The following is a 20,841-nucleotide window of genomic DNA, read 5'->3' as shown; positions in this document are numbered from 1 at the left end:
TTGAGGATATCCCTGCTTCAGCACAGGTGGCAGAATCAGTCAAAGACTGAGCCACTGATTGAGCCACTTGTGCTGAAGCTGGCACAGATTGAGCCACTTGTGCTGAAGCTGGCACAGATTGAGCCACCTGTGCTGAACCTGGGACTGATTGAGCAACCTGCGCTGAAGCAGGGATATCCTGAAAACCTGCCCTGTTGGTGGCCCTTGAGGACTGGACTTGGCCACGCCTGCGCTATTTCTTGCTGCTGATGCCTCATTAACTTATTTTCCCCTCTTCTCTTGGTCACTTCTCCCCCCCACCCCCCATTTCACTGCTCCCCCCCCCCCCCCCCCCCCATCTCACCACACTGGCCGCCTCCCATCTCACTCGGGGTTGCAATATGCCGCTGGCTGCCCCCGCTGTTTGCACAGATAGGGACAGGAAATCAATATTTCAGGTTATGGATTAACCCGAATCCTGATCTGCCATTGATGGCTGAATAAAGAGATCCTAAGCAAACGGTGCGAGATCCTACGGTCCCCCGAAAAACTCTGTGCGACCCACAGTCTCGCCAGACACCTGCTGGATACTTGTTACCCAGGGATGAAGGGTGAGTTATCTCCGGATCTAATGTTCTATTACAGTGCACGTGTATACATATACAGTATATACGTATATATATATATAATGTATCTTCTTGTATTCTGTTGTGTTAGCATACTGTATATGTGCGTGTGGAGTATCTATATGCGTGCGTGTACTGTATAGATTTCTTGTGTTCTGGTACGTTGCATGAGTATACTGTGTGTGTGGAGTATATGTATATTTGTGAATACAGATATAGGGGACATTATTGCTCCCATTAAGAAAAAACAATGGTTAAGGAGATAATACTGTACGTGTTATTTTATCATGGAATTTTGTGTGTTATTTCAAATTTAACAGGGCTAATAACGTGTGTGTGTCTCAAATAAAAAAAAAATATATATATATATGTATGTACCTGTATATAAAAGCAGGCAGTCACAGGACTTGTACCATAAAATGTGACAGAAGTTTATTAAACAGTCAGACCGTTTGCCGGATTTCCCCGTGATATCCTAGATTTTGTTCATGAACTCCCAGACATTTTCCTCTGGATTTAATGTGCCACGGTTTGTTCTCTTTCATTTATATACGGGGTATATTATATTGTGTGTGTTTATAAATGTCAAAATAAACTAATCTATATACTTTTCTTGATGTGTGCGCACGTTGTGTGTGTTTTTAAGCACTTGCAACACGTTGTTGCTAAAGGTGCTGTATTACTTTTGGTCCTAATCCCCATTTTATAAGTGTTATCTCCCTGTTTTTCTACTGCTCAGAACCAGCAGGATAATTAAATGCCCGGGTATTAATAATATATGACTGCAGGTTATCATGGTTGTAGCATATGATCTATTTACATTGCATGTTTCAGGGTTTAAAATGCATTTCTACTCTGCGGCAAACTATTTGTACAAACATCACTTATAATCAGCCCGTTTAGATACAACCCCCCCCCCCCCCTAAACCTTTTAGGGGTTTTAGCGGTTAGGGTAGGGGGATAACTTTAGGGGTTTTAGGGGTTAGGTTAGGGTGTTAAACTGTAGGGGTTTTAGCGTTAGGGTAGGGGGATAACTTTAGGGATTTTAGTGGTTAGGGTAGGGGGATAACTTTAGGGGTTTTAGAGGTTAGGGTAGGGGGATAACTTTACGGGTTAGGGTAGGGGGTACACTTTAGGGGTTAGGATAGGGGTAAACTTTAGGGGTTAGGGTAGGGGTTAAACTTTAGGGGTTAGGGTAGGGGTTAAACTTTAGGGGTTAGGGTAGGGGTTAAACTTTAGGGGTTAGGATAGGGGTTAAACTTTAGGGGTTAGGGTAGGGGTTGAACTTTAGGGGTTAGGGTAGGAGGATAACTTTCATCAGGTGATTGATTTACCTGCTCCTGGTGTTGGGACTGCGTCCCCCGAAATATTGTGCTGGAAAAATGTCACGATGATCTGCGATAATAAGAAATGAAGAAGCGTCGGCGCGCGAGATTCCCTGCGCGCGAGATTCCCGGCTGTGAACTCCTGCCAGAATCGACTACTAAAGGATCTTTACACAAGTAGTGCAAAGAGAACCTATTATATATACAGTATGAAGAGCAGGACGGACAATTCCAGTCCTCAAGGGCCACCACCAAGTCAGGATTTAAGCATATCCCTGCTTCAGAAACAATAGGGGAGCCCCTGCTACTGCCACAATGGTTATAATGGTAAGCGGTGCTCTTGGGTAATGATTAATACAGAACTGATAGAGAAAGAACCCAAATATTGCACTCAAGCTCACTCTCTGGTGATTAATGTAGTGTTTAAAACGTAATCTTTATTATTGAGCAACCAAATAAAATAAAGGGTATTAAAATGACAAACTGAAGGTATGTGCTGGATCCAAATACTTGTGCAGCAAAAAGGTGTAAACAAGGCGCTAAGCCCTAAATATATATCACGTGACTCAATGTGATATAACTGTGCAATATATGGCTCACAAGTGATAAGAAATTACATGTAATACCCCTCTGGTGGGGTTGTTTTCACTTATCCCCAAAGAGTAAAACTTGTATCACATGATCCAGGGGGAGCATAGGGAAAAAACACATAAAAAACGCTCTAAGTGCAGAAATATAAACAGTGCTGGGATTAACCCTATAAAGCTTGGCTCCTGTGTTATTCCTACTCACAAGAAGATAGTAGTTTTCAGGCAATAGAGATCAATATACTGATGGGTGTGTGTCACTGGCTTCCGTACCTCACGGGATGTACCTCAGCGAGAGAGGGAGAGGAACACACATAGTACAGATCTGTCGGTATGACCCTTTATAAAGATCTGGTAAAATGCACACTTACAGTGTCTCTAAGTAAAACCAGCATTAATAGCTATAAAAGCTAAAGTGACGCGGCTTGGATGAAGTTAGACAGCGTCTCTCACCACACCGCCTCCGTCTGGGGCTCCGATCCGATCACCACCTCCGTTGGCGGGTGACGCTGCCTCACTTCCGGTCGCGAGACGATGTCGTCACTTCCAGTCGCGGCGTTACAGCGGCTCGTTGGTGTCTACGTGGGATGCCCAGGAATCCTCTTCCCCAGCTGCGTCACGTTGTAGGCGGTACCATTCTACGCGTTTCGCCTGTTCATTGGATCGGCTTCCTCAGGAGTGCACCTGTCCCTGCCTTATGTCTGCTATATATACTGCATGAATTAAGCAATTGCGCAATAAAAAACTAATTGAATGCGATCAAACAATTAAAGTAAAAGGCCTGCTCTGCATCATCAAGGAGTGGATATATATACAGGGGAATACCCAAAATAGGGAAAATGTGTAGTGCAAATTGAGACAACTTATTCATCTTCAATAAGTTTCCATGGAGATATTTCCAACATCAAGATATCACAACATAATTACAATAACTATTGGCCACAATATTCAGGGATTTAGACTAGGAATCAATATTGAAAATATATATATATATATATATTGAGAGGGTGGATAAAACAATCCTATTAGTAGTTTCTACATGGGACTAATTTCAACATTCTCATATTGAATATATAATTGATAAACATGGATTAGATATATAATATATTAATACCCTTCATTACTAGACACAATGCCAATTATTCTATAGTGGGTAATTATCATAAGCTTAAAAATCTTCCTGACAATTCATACATAATAACTACAAAACATCCTGGACAATAATACAAAATAGAGTAACTCCTTAGATATAGTGATTTGACTCACAATACAGCAAAGGGAGACAAAAAAAGGGGAGAGAGGCAAGCATTAGTGGTATCACAAAAATGGTACAATATCGATTTCCATGTTTAGACCCCTTGGGGATAAGGTCTTCATTTTGTGTATCCAAAATGGTTCCCTCTTCCTTAGTTCCACATTTCTATCACCCCCTCTCCAATGCTGCAGAACATGTTCAATTGCAATGAAGGTCAGACCAGCACTATCTCCCTGATGGAATTTTGCAAAATGATTTGATAAGCTATTTGTTTCTAATTTTCTTTTAATACTGCTTAAGTGTTCCAAAATTGGTGTCCAAATGGGTCTCCCTGTTTTTCCAATGTATTGCATTTTGCATGGACACTAGAAGATATACCATGTGATCAGTTCTACATGTCATACAAGAATCTATAAGGAATTTTCCCCGCGTGATATTTGAGACAAATTCTGTATTGCTGGCTGACCTAAACTGACAAGTTCTACACGTTCTGCATCCATAAAAACCTTTATTTGTTTGCAACCAACTATTTCCCCCTTGTTTTGTAGTTCTTAATGCACTTGGTGCCAAATGCTGTTTCAAGTTGGCTGCTTTCCTGAATATTATATTAGGTTTATCAGGAATACTTGTTCCTAAAATGGGGTAATTTTTCAGGATTTTCCAATGTTTATTTATAATGGTTTTTATTTCTCCTGCTTCCCTGCTGTAATTTGTTAAAAACGCATAATCAAATCTTCCCTCTCTAGTGTTAGTTTTAATCTTAGGTTTTAGAAGGTCTGCTCTATTTATTTCATCCACTTTTTGCATCGCTTTGTCCAGCATGTTCTCACTATAGTTTTTATCCACAAATCTTTGTTTTAGCATATTTGATTGTAATTTATAAGACTCATCTTCGCTACAATTTCTTCTGATACAGGAAAATTGTCCAGCTGGCACATTATCCATCCATTTGGGTAAGTGGCAGCTGGACCTTAGAATATAATTATTCTTATCTGTATTCTTGAAATATGTTTCTGTTTTGATTTTCCCATTTTCTACATAAATACTTAAATCAAGAAAATTGACACGCTCCTGACTCAGTACACTGGTGAACTTCAGGTTACTGTCATTATCATTGAGTGTATTTAAAAACCCAAAACACTCACGTAGCCCACATCCCCCCCCAAAACCCTCCCGTGCCCACATCCCCCCCCCAAACCCTCCCGTGCCCACAACTGCCCAAGCCGCACCTAGCCCGCTTAAACTCCAACACCTCCCGGAGGACGCCACAACCCCTACCTACGGAGGGCCCGCTTCACAAACGGAGCGCAACCCCTACCTACGGAGGACCCGCTTCACAAACGGAGCGCAACCCCTACCTACGGAGGGCCCGCTTCACAAACGGAGCGCAACCCCTACCTACAGAGGCCCCGCAGTACAAATGGAGCGCAACCCCTACCTACGGAGGCCCCGCAGCACAAATGGAGCGCAACCACGCACGTGGACTGCAACCCCTACCTCCGGAGGCCCCGCATCAAAAACACGCACGTGCAGCGCAACCACCACACTACGCCGCAAGCCCTCCTGGATCCTGGCCGCCCCCACAAAAACACTCCCGTGGACCCCCCGCCTGCCCCCCCAAAACACTCCGATGGACCCCCCGCCCGCACCCCCAAAAACACTTCCGTGGACCCCACCCCCCGCCCACCCCAAAAAAACTCCCGTGGACCCCCCTGCCCGCCCGCCCCCCCCCCCAAACTCTTGTGGAACCCCCCAAAACACTCCCGTGGACCCCCCCGCCCGCCCCCCCAAAACACTCCCGTGGACCCCCTTGCCTGCCCCTCCCAAAACACTCCCGTGGACCCCCCCGCCCACCCCCCCAAAACACCCCCGCCTTTACAACAACAACATTTTAGGAACTAACAACCCTAACAAGGAACACACACTTAGCAAAATTGCCCTCAGATACATGTGCTTTCTACTGTTGTTGGTTTACAAACACACTTTGGACAAATATTACATAACATTCACATCAAATTAGAAGTTTGCAATACACATTAGAATACAACATTTACACATACTTATTCACGGTTCACATCCCGGGCAACGCCGGGTCTCTCAGCTAGTATCATATAAATAACAAATAATATAAATAACAGATCATGGGAATAAGTGCTTCAGACATAAAAGTAACATTAAGGAAGAGGAGTCCCTGCTCCGAGGAGCTTACAATCTAATTGGTGGGTAGGGAGAACGTACAGAGACAGTAGGAGGGAATTCTAGTAAGTGCGTCTGCAGGGGGCCAAGCTTTATGTATCATGTGTCCAGGATTATCCAGTGCTATTCATATGCTTCTTTAAGCAGATGTGTCTTAAGGTGGGTCTTAAAGGTGGATAGAGAGGGTGCTAGTCGGGTACTGAGGGGAAGGGAATTGTCAGGAAGATTTTTAAGCTTATAATAATTACCCACTATAGAATAATTGGCATTGTGTCTAGTAATGAAGGGTATTAATATATTACATATCCAATCCATGTTTATCAATTATGTATTCAATATGAGAATGTTGAAATTAGTCCCATGTAGAAACTACTAATAGGATTGTTTTATCCGCCCTCTCAATATATATATATATATGTTTTCAATATTGATTCCTAGTCTAAATCCCTGAATATTGTGGCCAATAGTTATTGTAATTATGTTGTGATATCTTGATGTTGGAAATATCTCCATGGAAACTTATTGAAGATTAATAAGTTGTCTCAATTTGCACTACACATTTTCCCTATTTTGGGTATTCCCCTGTATATATATCCACTCCTTGATGATGCAGAGCAGGCCTTTTACTTTAATTGTTTGATCGCATTCAATTAGTTTTTTATTGCGCAATTGTTTAATTCATGCAGTATATATAGCAGACATAAGGCAGGGATAGGTACACTCCTGAGGAAGCCGATCCAATGAACAGGCGAAACGCGTAGAGTGGTACCGCCTACAACGTGACGCAGCTGGGGAAGAGGATTCCTGGGCATCCCACGTAGACACCAACGACCCGCTGTAACGCCGCGACTGGAAGTGACGACATCGTCTCGCGACCGGAAGTGAGGCAGCGTCACCCGCCAACGGAGGTGGTGATCGGGTTGGAGCCCCAGACGTAGGCGGTGTGGTGAGAGACGCTGTCTATCTTCATCCAAGCCGCGTCACTTTAGCTTTTATAGCCATTAATGCTGTTTTTACTTTGAGACACTGTAAGTGTGCATTTTACCAGATTTTTCATAAAGTGTCATACCGAGAGATCGTACTATGTGTGTTCCTCTCCCTCTCTCGCTGAGGTACATCCCGTGAGGTACAAGAGCCAGTGACACACACCCATCAGTATATTGATCTCTATTGCCTGAAAACTACTATCTTCTTGTGAGTAGGAATAACACAAGAGCCAAGCTATAGAGGGTTAATCCCAGCACTGTTTATATTTCTGCACTTAGAGCGTTTTTTATGTGTTTTTTTCCCTATGCTCCCCCTGGATCATGTGATACTGGATCCAAATACTGACAGCTGTATAGGCTCAGGATCCTGAGCTTATACGGCTGTCAGTATTTGGATCCAGCACATACCTTCAGTTTGTCATTTTAATACCCTTTATTTTATTTGGTTGCTCAATAACAGGCCTGCACAAGATACGGCCCGCGGCCCGCCTGGCCTCTCTGTGCGGCCCGCGATGACTCCGGTCGGGCGCCAGTTAATTAAATAAATGTAAAAAAAATAAAAAATTTAATTGGCGGCGGTACGGGTAGATTTGGTTGCACCCGCCATTAACCCTACCTGTTTATAATATGATGTATTTATACATGTATGTACAGTTTGTTGTACCAATCTTACATCTGTGTACTGTGCCCACATTGGGCTATTATATTCTGTAGCCTGGCTCCAGCACTTTGGGAACCAGGGGCTAACTGTCTGTTGAATGGTTTAAAGGCTCGGACCATTTTGGGGAGGATGGATAACCTCCCGTTGCTCCGGATTAGTCCAACACAGACGAGCCCTCGCTCGCTGATCAGACTCCGAAGACAATTTGCTCTGGGATTGGTTGGGCCTCTGTCCCCCATGTTGGTGGATGGAGACCGCAGGGATATATCAATGGGAACCCAGCTTTGGTTTCAGAGACTTGCTGTGGAATACTTGGAGAGCCAAAGTGGACCCTTTAAATATCCGAAGTAACCTGAGGGTGTTCCGGAGACTTGCGGAGGAGTTTGGAGGGAAGTGACTGAAGGAAATTTGAAACTGCTGACCAGCGGAGTGCAAAACAGTGCTGCCCCTACCATCAAGGAAGCGGCGCAATTTGGGAACACGTACCGAATCTAGAGCTCTGTTCCCACAGTTGGGTAAATTTGTGTGGGTCTTATGTACTGGAGGTTTGTGAAATCTTTTTTTATAATAAATTCACTTTTGTTCATCTCCGCAGCTCTGTTTAGTGTATTGATACCTGGTTTAAGTGTCCTGGCCTACCGTGACAGGCTTTCTGTTCAGGTGGTAGCGGTGGTATCGATAGGCTCAGCACTGATATTCTATCTGTAATGAGTACGGTCTCAATTTTGAAGATCACAGAACTCTGTTACAAACGCTCCAGTTACTCTGACACATTCTCCTTACCATTCCCTGTAGTTAGTCAACATACGGACGAGACTACAAGGATGTCGGCCAAGTAACGGTCCTGGACCAAGGACCAGATTGCACTCCGATGTGAGGAGTGTGGAATAACCAACAGGAACCACAACAAGAAACATTTGGTTGCCGATCCGTTGGCCTACAAGTCCAGGTACTCAGTGGTTGGAGCTGAAGCACTGGGCAGCCATGAGATAGTTGCAGGAAATTCAGGACCCTGAGAGTTGTCTGCCAGCTCGAGTGATGAGTCGATGGAGACTCCCAGGGTGCTACCCGCAGCGGAGATCGGTATGCCGGTGGACATTAGGCATGCTCTGTAGGACCTGAGGAGCAGTGCCACCTCTGCTGAGCGAGCCGCTGTGACTTGATGAAGGAGCAGTTTATGCTTAAATGCCTGCCTATGGTGCGGGAGTGCGTCACCGACCGTAAGCTGTCCAGTGCGATGCAAGTGACCACCTTGGCAGATGACTTTCTGACCTCCGGAGATGGCCCCCGGTGACCCTCACACCCGCAGTGCCTTTCCAGCCCCAAGAGCCTGATTCTGCCCAAACCGACGTGAGATTCTGGCATCCAGCCACAGCGCTCACCAAGTTTGTCAATGAACGGCGGTGTTTCGGATCTAATAAGATGGGGCACATGGAGTGCGACTGCCCCCACCCATCCCAGCCCAATGTTGCTGGGGCCAGGCAACGTACCCCAGCAGCCCGGGTCTTGGCTTGGATAGGCAGTCTGGATGACCTAACACCCTCACCTGTGTTGCTGATGCCGGTCCAGAGATCCAAACGACCAACCCCTTTATCCCATCCGGAGCTACACCCCAGGTCGCCATGGTCAATCTTCATCCCACAGACGTGAGGCTCAAGCCCCTCTGACCGGTGACCATTGGGGACCAGATAACTGCCGATATGCTTAACTCCGGTGCTGCTGTCACTCTGGGTTGGCTTGATATGGTCAGGCTGGAGCACCTTCTACCTGGGGAGGGATGCGGGTGACCCTGGCGGATGGGGGTAGAAAATCCTTCGAAGTGGTTCACACTGTCCTGGACTGGGGTGCAGGGCGATTGGACGAAGGCCCCCCTGAGGCTGCTACCAGTAATCGGGGAACTCTTCCAGCGAGTGGTGGTAGACATCATCAGGCCCCTGATGATCCCCAGTAGGTCGGGGAAAATTTATATTTTAACGGCCGTGGACTTCGCGACAAGGTACTCGGAGGCAGTGGCTCTTTCCTCCATTGACACCCAAAAGGTAGCGGAGCCACTGATCATTATTTTTAGTTGGGTAGGTTTCCCTAGTGAGATCCTGGCTGACCAGGGAGCACAGTTCATGAGTGAGCTGCTCCAAAGTCTCTGGGCTGCAAGCAGGGTGACCGCGCTACATTCGACCCCCTAATATCCTCAAACCAACAGACTGTGCGAGCTGTTCAATTGCACTCTGAAACAAATACTGCGGACACCTGAAGCACCTACTGTTTGCATAAAGCGAGGTAAATATTATTAAGGTGTACCATGCGAGTGGGCCAGTGGTGATGGCGGTGTGTAGCCCACCATCAGGAGACGCGCGAGCAGAGCTCTGCCTGATCTCCTAGGGGAGGCTCTGTAGAGGACGTCAGGATTGGGTCCCAAATCGTGGCCCCCCAAAACAAGCAGGCGTGAGAGTTGTTAGGGAGGTATGGAGGTCTGTTCACGGACAAACCTGGATGGACTCACCTCACTGATCATCTGGTCAACACCAGCGATCAGAGGCCCCTCCATAAGTCTGTGTACCAGGTGTCTGGAGTTAAGGCAGAGCCTGGACAGGGAGATAGAGGATATTGGAGGTGGGGGTGAATTCCAGGTCGCAGAGTCTCTGGGCTTCGCCGGCAGTTCTTGTCCCAAAAAGGACAAATCCACCCGGTTCTACGTGGACTATCGTCGGTTAAATGCCCAGACCATGTAAGATGCTTATCCCATGCCGAGCTCGCAGGGGAAAGGTATCTGGCAACCATGGATCTGAGCCTGGGGTACTAGCAGATCCCATTGACCCAGGAAGCACGGGAAAAGTCGGCTTTCATCACCCTAGTGGCTTGTATGAATTTTCGGTCATACCATTCGGAATGAATAACACACTGGCCACCTTCCAGCGCCTGGTCAATCGCCTGCTGGAGGGGATGCAGGGGTATGACACGGCGTACTTTGACGATCTGAGTGTTTTTAGTAGCCCTTGGGCCGAACATCTTACCCATGTAGCGGCAGTCCTAGCCCGCATCCAGGAGGCTGGGATTAAGCATTTAAAGCCCGAGCCCGAAAAGGTGGAAGCCATTTTGGGGTGGCCAGTTCCCAGAAACAGGAGCTAGCATTTCTGGGGACCGCCAGCATTACTGCAAGTTTGTACCCCACTACAGTGCCCTGGCCAAACCCCTGACGAACCAGACCAAAAAGTGACACCCTAGCATGATAGCCTGGATGCCGGAGTGTGAGAGTGCCTTCACCGTTCTCAAGGCTGCCCTAGCAAGTGCTCCAATCTTGGCAGCTCCTGACTATGATAAGCGGTTCCTGATTAAGGACGATGCCTCTAACTTTGGAATCAGTGCAGTGCTGAGTGATGTGGGTACCAATTGGGTTGATCACCCCATTGTATACCTGAGGCGCAAGTTGCTAGATCAGGAGGCCCTCTATGCTATGATCAAGGAGTACTTGGCCATAGTGTGTGCCCCCTGGAAAGACCAGCCATATATAGTATGTACGGCCGACCTTTCACAGTCATTATGGACCACAATCCCCTGAACTGGTTGCAGCGGATCTCAGGGGATAATGCCAAGCTGTTGTGGTGGAGTTTGGACTTAAAGGAGTATGACTGCACTGTACAGCACAAAAAGGGGAGTGAGTACAGCAATGATGATGGACTTTCTTAACAGGACGATCCGGGGCCGGCTAAGCTCTGACCTTTTGACCAACACGCTGGAGTTGCAACCCCAGAGCTTTCCGGTTAAGGGGGGAGGTGTGACGTTAGAGGTAGATTTTGTTGTTTCTAAACAAAAGTTAAGCAGTCATTAACCCTACCTGTCAATAATATGATATATTTATATATGGGGCTCTCTTCCTGTTTGTACGCCCGGTACCTGTACACTGACCTGTTTTGATGACAAGCTGCTGGGTCTTGCGTTTTCCGGTCTTACCAAGGGCTCCTGCTACTTATGCACTACAAGCAGCTGTTTCTGTGCATTGGGGCTGTCCTGCATTTATCAGCAGCTAAGTACTGACACACGTGTCTGCTATTTTCCAACATGGCATACTAACAACCATAGCTACAATAGTATAGCTGTGTTGCTCTCTTTCTGCATGGACTTATTCACAGGGACCCAGTGTTACTCTCATTAGTCCCTGCTCATTTGTTGTTTTTACAGTGCTTGCTGCTTATGATTCTTTGTGCTCTTGGTATGCTCTTGCTCATGTAGTACCATTTTTCATCTTTGTGTTTACTATAGCAGGCTTGCTCATTGACCGGCCGGTCTCATTGGTAGAGGGCAGATTGCATGCCCTTCTACCAAGTTATATCTATTGCTAGTTTTGATTCATCTTTCACTCAGCCCATGGGTGTCTCTCTACCTCAGGGGATTATCCCTTTATATTACTATAGGGTTGGTTCAGGGACTGTTTTATGATTGTTGTATGTGATGTTATTTATAATAAACGTATACCTTTTTTGCATACTTGAGTGCTATATGTGGAATACTTTTTCTTTCTCTAGTGTTTACATGTATTTATATATGTATGCACAGTTTATTGTACCAATCCTGTACCTGTGTACTGTGCCCACATTGGGCTGATATTATATTCTCTAGCCTGGCTCCAGCACTTTGGGAACCAGGGGTTAACTGTATGTGGAATGGTTTAAAGGTTCAGTCCTTTGTGCGGAGTATGGGTATACAAGTATCCAGCCTCAGGACAAAGGAGATCCTGGGCGAGATAAGGTGAGTGGCTTGGGGCATTGTTGAGCGAGGCCGGGCTGTGGACTCAGTTGTGGGGAAAGTGGACCAGGCTCAGAGTTGCCTATCCCTTCGGAGAGCATTGGGAGGGCCAGGGGAACTGTTGCCGGGACTGTTGTGGAATACTCGGAGGGCCGGAGTGGACCCTTTAAATATCCGAAGTCATCCGAGGGTGTTCCGGAGACTGGCGGAGGAGTTTGGAGGGAAGCGACAGTGGGGAATTTAAAACTGTTGACTAGCAGAGAGCAACTGCTGCCCCGACCATCGAGAGCAGGGGTGCAGGTTGGGAATGCGTATGGAGGTAAACTTCTGGACGGAGGTCCCCACACCTAGAGCTCCCCAGTTACCCCAGTTGGTTGAGTTTGTGTGGGACTTATGTACTGGAAGTTTGTGGAATCTTTTTTCCAATAAATTCACTTTTCTTCATCTCTGCAGTTCTGTCTAGTCTACTGATCCCTGGTGTAAGTGTCCTGGCCTCCCGTAACAGCAGTGATATCCTTAAAACCTGACCTATTAGTGGCCTTTGAAGACTGGTGTTGGCCACTCCTGATGTAGAGCATCAGACCTGACGGATCGAGATGTAGGAGAGATGTGATAGTCTGAGGTTTAAGTAAAGTTCCAGCAGGGGCACTGCTAAGGGAGACGGGAAAGGGAGACGGAAAACGGTGATAAAAAGTTAAAGTCATAATCTCCCAAGCAGAAATGGAGGAACCAGTAGTAGGAACAGCGTGGAAACCGGGGGGGGGGGGGGGGGTGGCCAACTCACTGACTGAGCCACTGATTGAGCCACCTGTTCTTGAAGCCTGACCTGGTGGCCCTTGAGGACTGGAGTTGGGCTCCCTAGGTGTAAATCAACTGCATGTCATGGCAGTAACAGCCATTTAAAGGAGGAAAACCTGGAAAATCCTATGTATTTTTTTTTTTTAAATAAATCAGTTCCGTAGTATTAGATAACACTGTCTGCCCTTAATGCCATTTTTTTTTAATGTACTGAGAATCCTTTGGTTGCTACAGCAACCATATATCCACTTCCTCTTCTGAAGCAGGCTCTGACACACACCTTTTTGAGCTCTGTCCTTTGGCAACAAAGTATCCCAAACATATCTATTGCTGTGTTCCAAACAGCAGACTGTCTATTACTCTAGAAGCTGTCACAATAATGTGTTAATAGTAATATGTAATTAATGTTACTTAGTAATATAATGTTGCATATCAGCTGCAGCATTTCACTGACGACAGCACAGTCAGAAGGCGGCCATTTCGCTAGGCCTCAGGATTTTGACAGATTTATAACAGGAGCACCGAAAACTTATACATAAAGAGAAAGAATCCCTGTAAACAAGCACTCTTCCTCCAATGAAATAAAATAATACATTGTTTAATGTGAAAAGGGAGAACAAATAAAGTTAAAACCTATTAGATGCAAAAAGATGCTACCAACCATTCTGTGCCAGATGTAAGTGGTGCAGAAACGTGACTGCCTAGTGTCACTGTAGTTTGACACAAATTAGTGTTCCTGTCCTGTATAGGATAGGGTCAGACACTGATAGCTCCCACGAGTCCAAATATATATATAGCGCAGTAGGGTACCTTCCCCTGAGAAGGGATATTATAATCCCAGAGATGTCACTATGTATAATATCGTGATTACGATCCTCAGATCTAATTCTGGCACCTACAGTAGTAAATCACCCAATTGAGTAGACAACTTCATAACCAACTGAGTAGATAATTAGACCATACTGTGCCAATAATCATACTCATATGAGCACCCACTCAGTGTGTCATAGCACGGAGGCAGAATGGGGATAATTGGAAAATGAAAATAAACGTGTCCCCAAGTGGGGAGAGTAACCATGTGAATGTCCACAGAGCCAGGATTGTACAGCAGATAGAGCAATGCTCCCCTCACTCACACATTAGCTTGATGTTACAGCTATACACAAAACACATGCATGTGAGTGAGTGCAGGCATACATTGGCTGTAAACCAGCACTGCCTCACTATATACACTGGCGACACACTTTATTCGAGCTCGGCTAGTCCCACGAATTCGGGTATACCCGGGTGTATTGAGGTTTGTGACTGTTTTCTGCCCGAGTGCATTTAGTTATTTTCCGGCAGGGATTGAAGCATTTTATTCCCGTTGGCTGCAATACTGCACACTACATATATATATATACTGCATTACAATTCATGAATTTATGCCATCTGGTAGACACGCGAAGCATTGCAGCCTATTAAATCCTAATCATTATCATTTAACAGATCAGCCGCCCGTCAGCCAGGCATGAACCCAGGCTGGGAAGGCAAATGCAACGGGGCTTGTCAGAGGTGAGGAGCGGCGCATTCCAGGTATCTGCCAGGTACATACCGGGTATTTGCTCGAATAAAGTGTGTCGGTGCAGTATCTCCACCAGGTAGAAACCGTGGACCCTACCAATGCTACCGTGTTGCACATACATATATAGCTAGCTAGTGGGTGCCTCCTAGGGCCCACAACTTAGTTTAGCTACCTCACGGCATACAGGCGCAGCAGTACCGCAGTGCAGTACTCGCAAAATAGCAACTCTGATGGGTGACTTGATTACCACAGCCTAGCGCTGTGGTCGCATCTAATGACATCAGAGACTCGCATCATCAACACCCATCTCCCTTTTCACATTAAACAATGAATTATTTTATTTCGTTGGAGGAAGAGTGCTTGTTTACAGGGACTCTTTCTCTTTACACTGGCGACACACTTTATTCGAGCTCGGCTAGTCCCACGAATTCGGGTATACCCGGGTGTATTGAGGTTTGTGACTGTTTTCTGCCCGAGTGCATTGAGTTATTTTCCGGCAGGGATTGAAGCATTTTATTCCCGTTGGCTGCAATACTGCACACTACATATATATATATACTGCATTACAATTCATGAATTTATGCCATCTGGTAGACACGCGAAGCATTGCAGCCTATTAAATCCTAATCATTATCATTTAACAGATCAGCCGCCCATCAGCCAGGCATGAACCCAGGCTGGGAAGGCAAATGCAACGGGGCTTGTCAGAGGTGAGGAGCGGCGCATTCCAGGTATCTGCCAGGTACATACCGGGTATTTGCTCGAATAAAGTGTGTCGGTGCAGTATGTACTGGTTTCTGCGCTAGTCTCTAGCAGCCCTCCCCTCACACTAGATGTGGTTTAGCATTATATTAGGCAGTGCGGTCTTCATCTCTCTGGCACCGAAAACTTGCCTGCTTTGGTAAGAATGTAGAATGATACATTATCACATGCTTTACATAAACAAATACTGGGAATGTAGTATTGCTGCTTTAAGTGTATTATGTTCTATTCATCTGTGTATAGTTAAGGTCAGTGACGTGTTCACGGTCTGCTCCTCACTCTGTGCTCTGGTCCCTGTGCCCCGCAGACTTCCTGTCCTACAGAATGTGGAGCCTGGTAATCCTCACCCTGACGGTGCTCACCTGGGACGTACCAGGCGCTCAGAGCAGCTCAGGTAAGTGTGTCAGCAGCTGAGTTTGTGCATCCGGGGTAACAGAAGATGGCAATCAGAGACTTATTCATATAGATCATCCCCCATTAAAAATAATAATAATATTCTCTTTTTCTAGCCTCTCTCTTTTAGGGCCACAAGGTGGCCCAGGGGCCTCACCCAATTGGGTGATATTCTTTTCTATCCTAACCTTAAAAAATAGTTTTTGTATTAGGCAATATGTAATCTACGATGTCTGTTAACCATACAAATGCCTAATAAAAAAATGTTTGAAAAAAAATAATAATAATAATAGTGAAGTAAACTGTGTCCAATAAGCTGCACACTGGTCTGCATAGAAAGCAATGTATAGGGCTTTTTATAGGGTCATGCGCTGTGTATGCGAGGTTGCACTGCTTCCACCAGGCCAGCACACTGACACACACTTCATTTCACACAATGATTTGAATGATTTCAATGTATTTGTTGTGCGAGCCAGAATCTTTTCCTGACACTCGCACTAATGTATTCCCACGTTGAGATACTCTTGTGCACCAGGGTGGCCATCTTCTACTGAAGGTCAACCCGGATCATTTCTTCTATCAATGTAGCGATTACCTTCAGCGGCATCTCCCGGCATCCTCCGTACATCTGCCCCGGCAACTCCCGTCAATATGGCTGCCATGACAACGGGGCGCCTAGGTGTCACGGGATGCTGTTACATCACGTGGCGTTCCCATATTGGCAGTAGTCGCAGGGGGAGATACGGGGAGGATGCAGAAGATGCCGGGAGACGTCGCCGCCGCCGCCGTCACCCAGAAGTTTACTAGATAAACCCGTAGCCCGGAGATACGTGACCAAAACCCATAGTCTCCGGGTGAAACCCTGTTGAGCACTCACAGCTGTCGGCAGTTTACTCATATTCACAGTACCACATTCAGCCCACGTGACCTCAGCTGCACTTTTACATGCTCTTTATTAGCCAAGACTGGAAGTCTCACTACTGCTATTGACAAGGCCACATTTCATCTGATTGTGGGGTTTCGCTACATCGGGATGCATGAGACACAGCCACACCCTTGTTGATAACATAATGTGAAACCCATATACTTCTTATTACCACTATAAACATTGCACTGAAAGAGGTGAACCAGCAAGTGAAGGCTAGAGGGGGAAGGGGTCTTCTTTCCCTTTTAATTGGGCGATATTGACCAGTGCTAAGTCATAAGACCCATTAAAGGGTCAGTCCAGGCGGCTTTTTTTCTTTTTGTAATAGGTTTGAAGTAGGGGTCTCTGGCGCTGAACCGCGTTGATTTCAGCTCTGGGGACCCCCTGCTTCCCGATTAGGGTGGCCAGGAGATAATGGGGAAAGGTGAGAAGTGCTCGAGATACACAGACACACATACACCTCTCTCCCTGCTCCATGCTGTTTCCTCTTCTCCTTGGCCCCACCCTCAGGCTCTTGACACCTCCTCCTGATTGGTTGCTTCTGGGTAATGCAGCCAATCCTTATGGAGGAAGCTGCCCAGCCCCCTAGCAACAGCCCTGCTCAGGGAAATCCCACAGCCCCCCAAGCAGGTCAGGTCACTATGTCCAGAGAGGTAATACCGGTATACACATACACGCCCAGAGAGGTAATACCGGTATACACATACACGCCCAGAGAGGTACTGCACCGACACACTTTATTCGAGCAAATACCCAGTATGTACCTGGCAGATACCTGGAATGCGCCGCTCCTCACCTCTGACAAGCCCTGTTGCGTTTGCCTTCCCAGCCTGGGTTCATGCCTGGCTGACGGGCGGCTGATCTGTTAAATGATAATGATTAGGATTTAATAGGCTGCAATGCTTTGCGTGTCTACCAGATGGCATAAATTCATGAATTGTAATGCAGTATATATATATACTGTGCAGTATTGCAGCCAGCGGGAATAAAATGCTTCAATCCCTGCTTGGAAAATAACCCAATGCACTCGGGCAGAAAACAGTCACAAACCTCAATACACTCGGGTATACCCGAATTCGTGGGACTAGCCGAGCTCGAATAAAGTGTGTCGCCAGTGTAATACCGGTATACACATACACGCCCAGAGAGGTAATACTGGTATACACATACACGCCCAGAGAGGTAATACTGGTATACACATACACGGCCAGAGAGGTAATATTGGTATACACATACACGGCCAGAGAGGTAATACCGGTATACACATACACGCCCAGAGAGATAATACCGGTATACACATACATGCCCAGAGAGGTAATACCGGTATACACATAAACGCCCAGAGAGGTAATACTGGTATACACATACACGGCCAGAGAGGTAATACCGGTATACACATACACGGCCAGAGAGGTAATACCGGTATACACATACATGCCCAGAGAGATAATACCGGTATACACATACACACCCAGAGCGGTAATACCGGTATACATACACACGCCCAGAGAGGTAATATTGGTATACACATACACGGCCAGAGAGGTAATACCGGTATACACATACACGCCCAGAGAGATAATACCGGTATACACATACATGCCCAGAGAGGTAATACTGGTATACACATACACGGGCAGAGAGGTAATACCGGTATACACATACACGGCCGGAGAGGTAATACCGGTATACACATACATGCCCAGAGAGGTAATACCGGTATACACATACACACCCAGAGAGGTAATACCGGTATACATACACACGCCCATAGAGGTAATATTGGTATACACATACACGCCCAGAGAGGTAATACTGGTATACACATACACGGCCAGAGAGGTAATACCTGTATACACATACACGGCCAGAGAGGTAATACCGGTATACACATATACGCACAGAGAGGTAATACCGGTATACACATACACACCCAGAGAGGTAATACCGGTATACATACACACGCCCAGAGAGGTAATATTGGTATACACATACACGGCCAGAGAGGTAATACCGGTATACACATACACACCCAGAGAGATAATACCGGTATACACATAAACGCCCAGAGAGGTAATACCGGTATACACATACACACCCAGAGAGGTAATACCGGTATACACATACACACCCAGAGAGGTAATACCGGTATACACATACACACCCAGAGGGGTAATACCGGTATACACATACACGCCCAGAGAGGTAATACCGGTATACACATACACGCCCAGAGAGGTAATACCGGTATACACATACACGCCCAGAGAGGTAATACTGGTATACACATACACGGCCAGAGAGGTAATACCGGTATACACATACACACCCAGAGAGGTAATACCGGTATACACATAAACGCCCAGAGAGGTAATACCGGTATACACATACACACCCAGAGAGGTAATACCGGTATACACATACACGGCCAGAGAGGTAATACCGGTATACACATACACACCCAGAGGGGTAATACCGGTATACACATACACGCCCAGAGAGGTAATACCGGTATACACATACACACCCAGAGAGGTAATACCGGTATACACATACACGGGCAGAGAGGTAATACCGGTATACACATACACGCCCAGAGAGGTAATACCAGTATACACATACACGCCCAGAGAGGTAATACCTGTATACACATACACGCCCAGAGAGGTAATACTATACACATACACGCCCAGAGAGATAATACCGATATACACATACACGCCCAGAGAGGTAATACCGGTATACACATACACGGCCAGAGAGGTAATACCGGTGTACACATACATGCCCAGAGAGGTAATACCGGTATACACATACACGCCCAGAGAGGTAATACCGGTATACACATACACGGCCAGAGAGGTAATACCGGTATACACATACACGCCCAGAGAGGTAATACTGGTATACACATACGCGCCCAGAGAGGTAATACCGGTATACACATACACGCCCAGAGAGGTAATACTGGTATACACATACGCGCCCAGAGATGTAATACCGGTATACACATACACGGCCAGAGAGGTAATACCGGTATACACATACACGCCCAGAGAGGTAATACCGATATACACATACACACCCAGAGAGGTAATACCGGTATACACATACACGCCCAGAGAGGTAATACCGGTATACACATACACGGGCAGAGAGGTAATACCGGTATACACATACACGCCCAGAGAGGTAATACCGGTATACACATACACGCCAGAGAGGTAATACCTGTATACACATACACGCCCAGAGAGGTAATACTATACACATACACGCCCAGAGAGGTAATACCGATATACACATACACGCCCAGAGAGGTAATACCGGTATACACATACACGGCCAGAGAGGTAATACCGGTGTACACATACATGCCCAGAGAGGTAATACCGGTATACACATACACGCCCAGAGAGGTAATACCGGTATACACATACACGGCCAGAGAGGTAATACCGGTATACACATACACGCCCAGAGAGGTAATACTGGTATACACATACACGGCCAGAGAGGTAATACCGGTATACACATACACGCCCAGAGAGGTAATACCGATATACACATACATGTCTAGTATTACCTCTCATGTTTTACTGGACTGTGTCCAAATACAGGACAGTCCGGATCAAACCTGAATACCTGGCACCTTATGCAGTTCTCCGTAGGGGGTGCCAATAGCAGCACCTGCTGGGCTAGTTGGGGTTCTCATAATGACGGCTTAAATGTGTCACGTGGGCCAATAGGAAACTGTGACGTCATCCCTTAAGGCAAGGGTGAGCAATCTTTTTCCCTGCGCCCCCTCTCCCCGCCGGCTCTCCCCCCCCCACCTCCTCACACCCCCCCCCCCTCCTTAACTTGGCTCCCGCGTTCTGACGTCACGTGACCATGGCAACGCGGCATTACGTGACCACGCTGCGTCATTTGACAATACGTTGCTATGGTGTGAAGCCGCCTGAGGTAAGGTAAGTGAAGTTACAGAGGCCTTCGCCATTTAATTTAAATGCCTTCGGGAAGCGCACTGGGCCTCTGTAACCGCCA

The 20,841-nt window shown here is 46.4% G+C and overlaps 1 protein-coding gene across 1 annotated transcript in view; it reads left to right on the top strand.

Moving 5' to 3' along the window:
• Nucleotides 1–436: 436 nt before the first annotated feature.
• Nucleotides 437–20,841, top strand: part of PROC (protein C, inactivator of coagulation factors Va and VIIIa) — a 36,691-nt gene continuing 16,286 nt past the window's right edge. Inside the window, exons 1-2 of the mRNA XM_075569615.1 lie at nucleotides 437–590; nucleotides 15,787–15,873. Of these exons, the coding sequence (XP_075425730.1) occupies nucleotides 584–590; nucleotides 15,787–15,873 (94 nt within the window). The 5' untranslated portion in view covers nucleotides 437–583. The remainder of the gene's footprint in view (nucleotides 591–15,786; nucleotides 15,874–20,841) is intronic.

The sequence above is a fragment of the Ascaphus truei genome, chromosome 14 (assembly GCF_040206685.1).
Source record: "Ascaphus truei isolate aAscTru1 chromosome 14, aAscTru1.hap1, whole genome shotgun sequence".
Classification (NCBI taxonomy): domain Eukaryota; kingdom Metazoa; phylum Chordata; class Amphibia; order Anura; family Ascaphidae; genus Ascaphus; species Ascaphus truei.
Note: the sequence above shows the minus strand (reverse complement) of the source record. Positions and strands in the feature narration are given on the sequence as shown.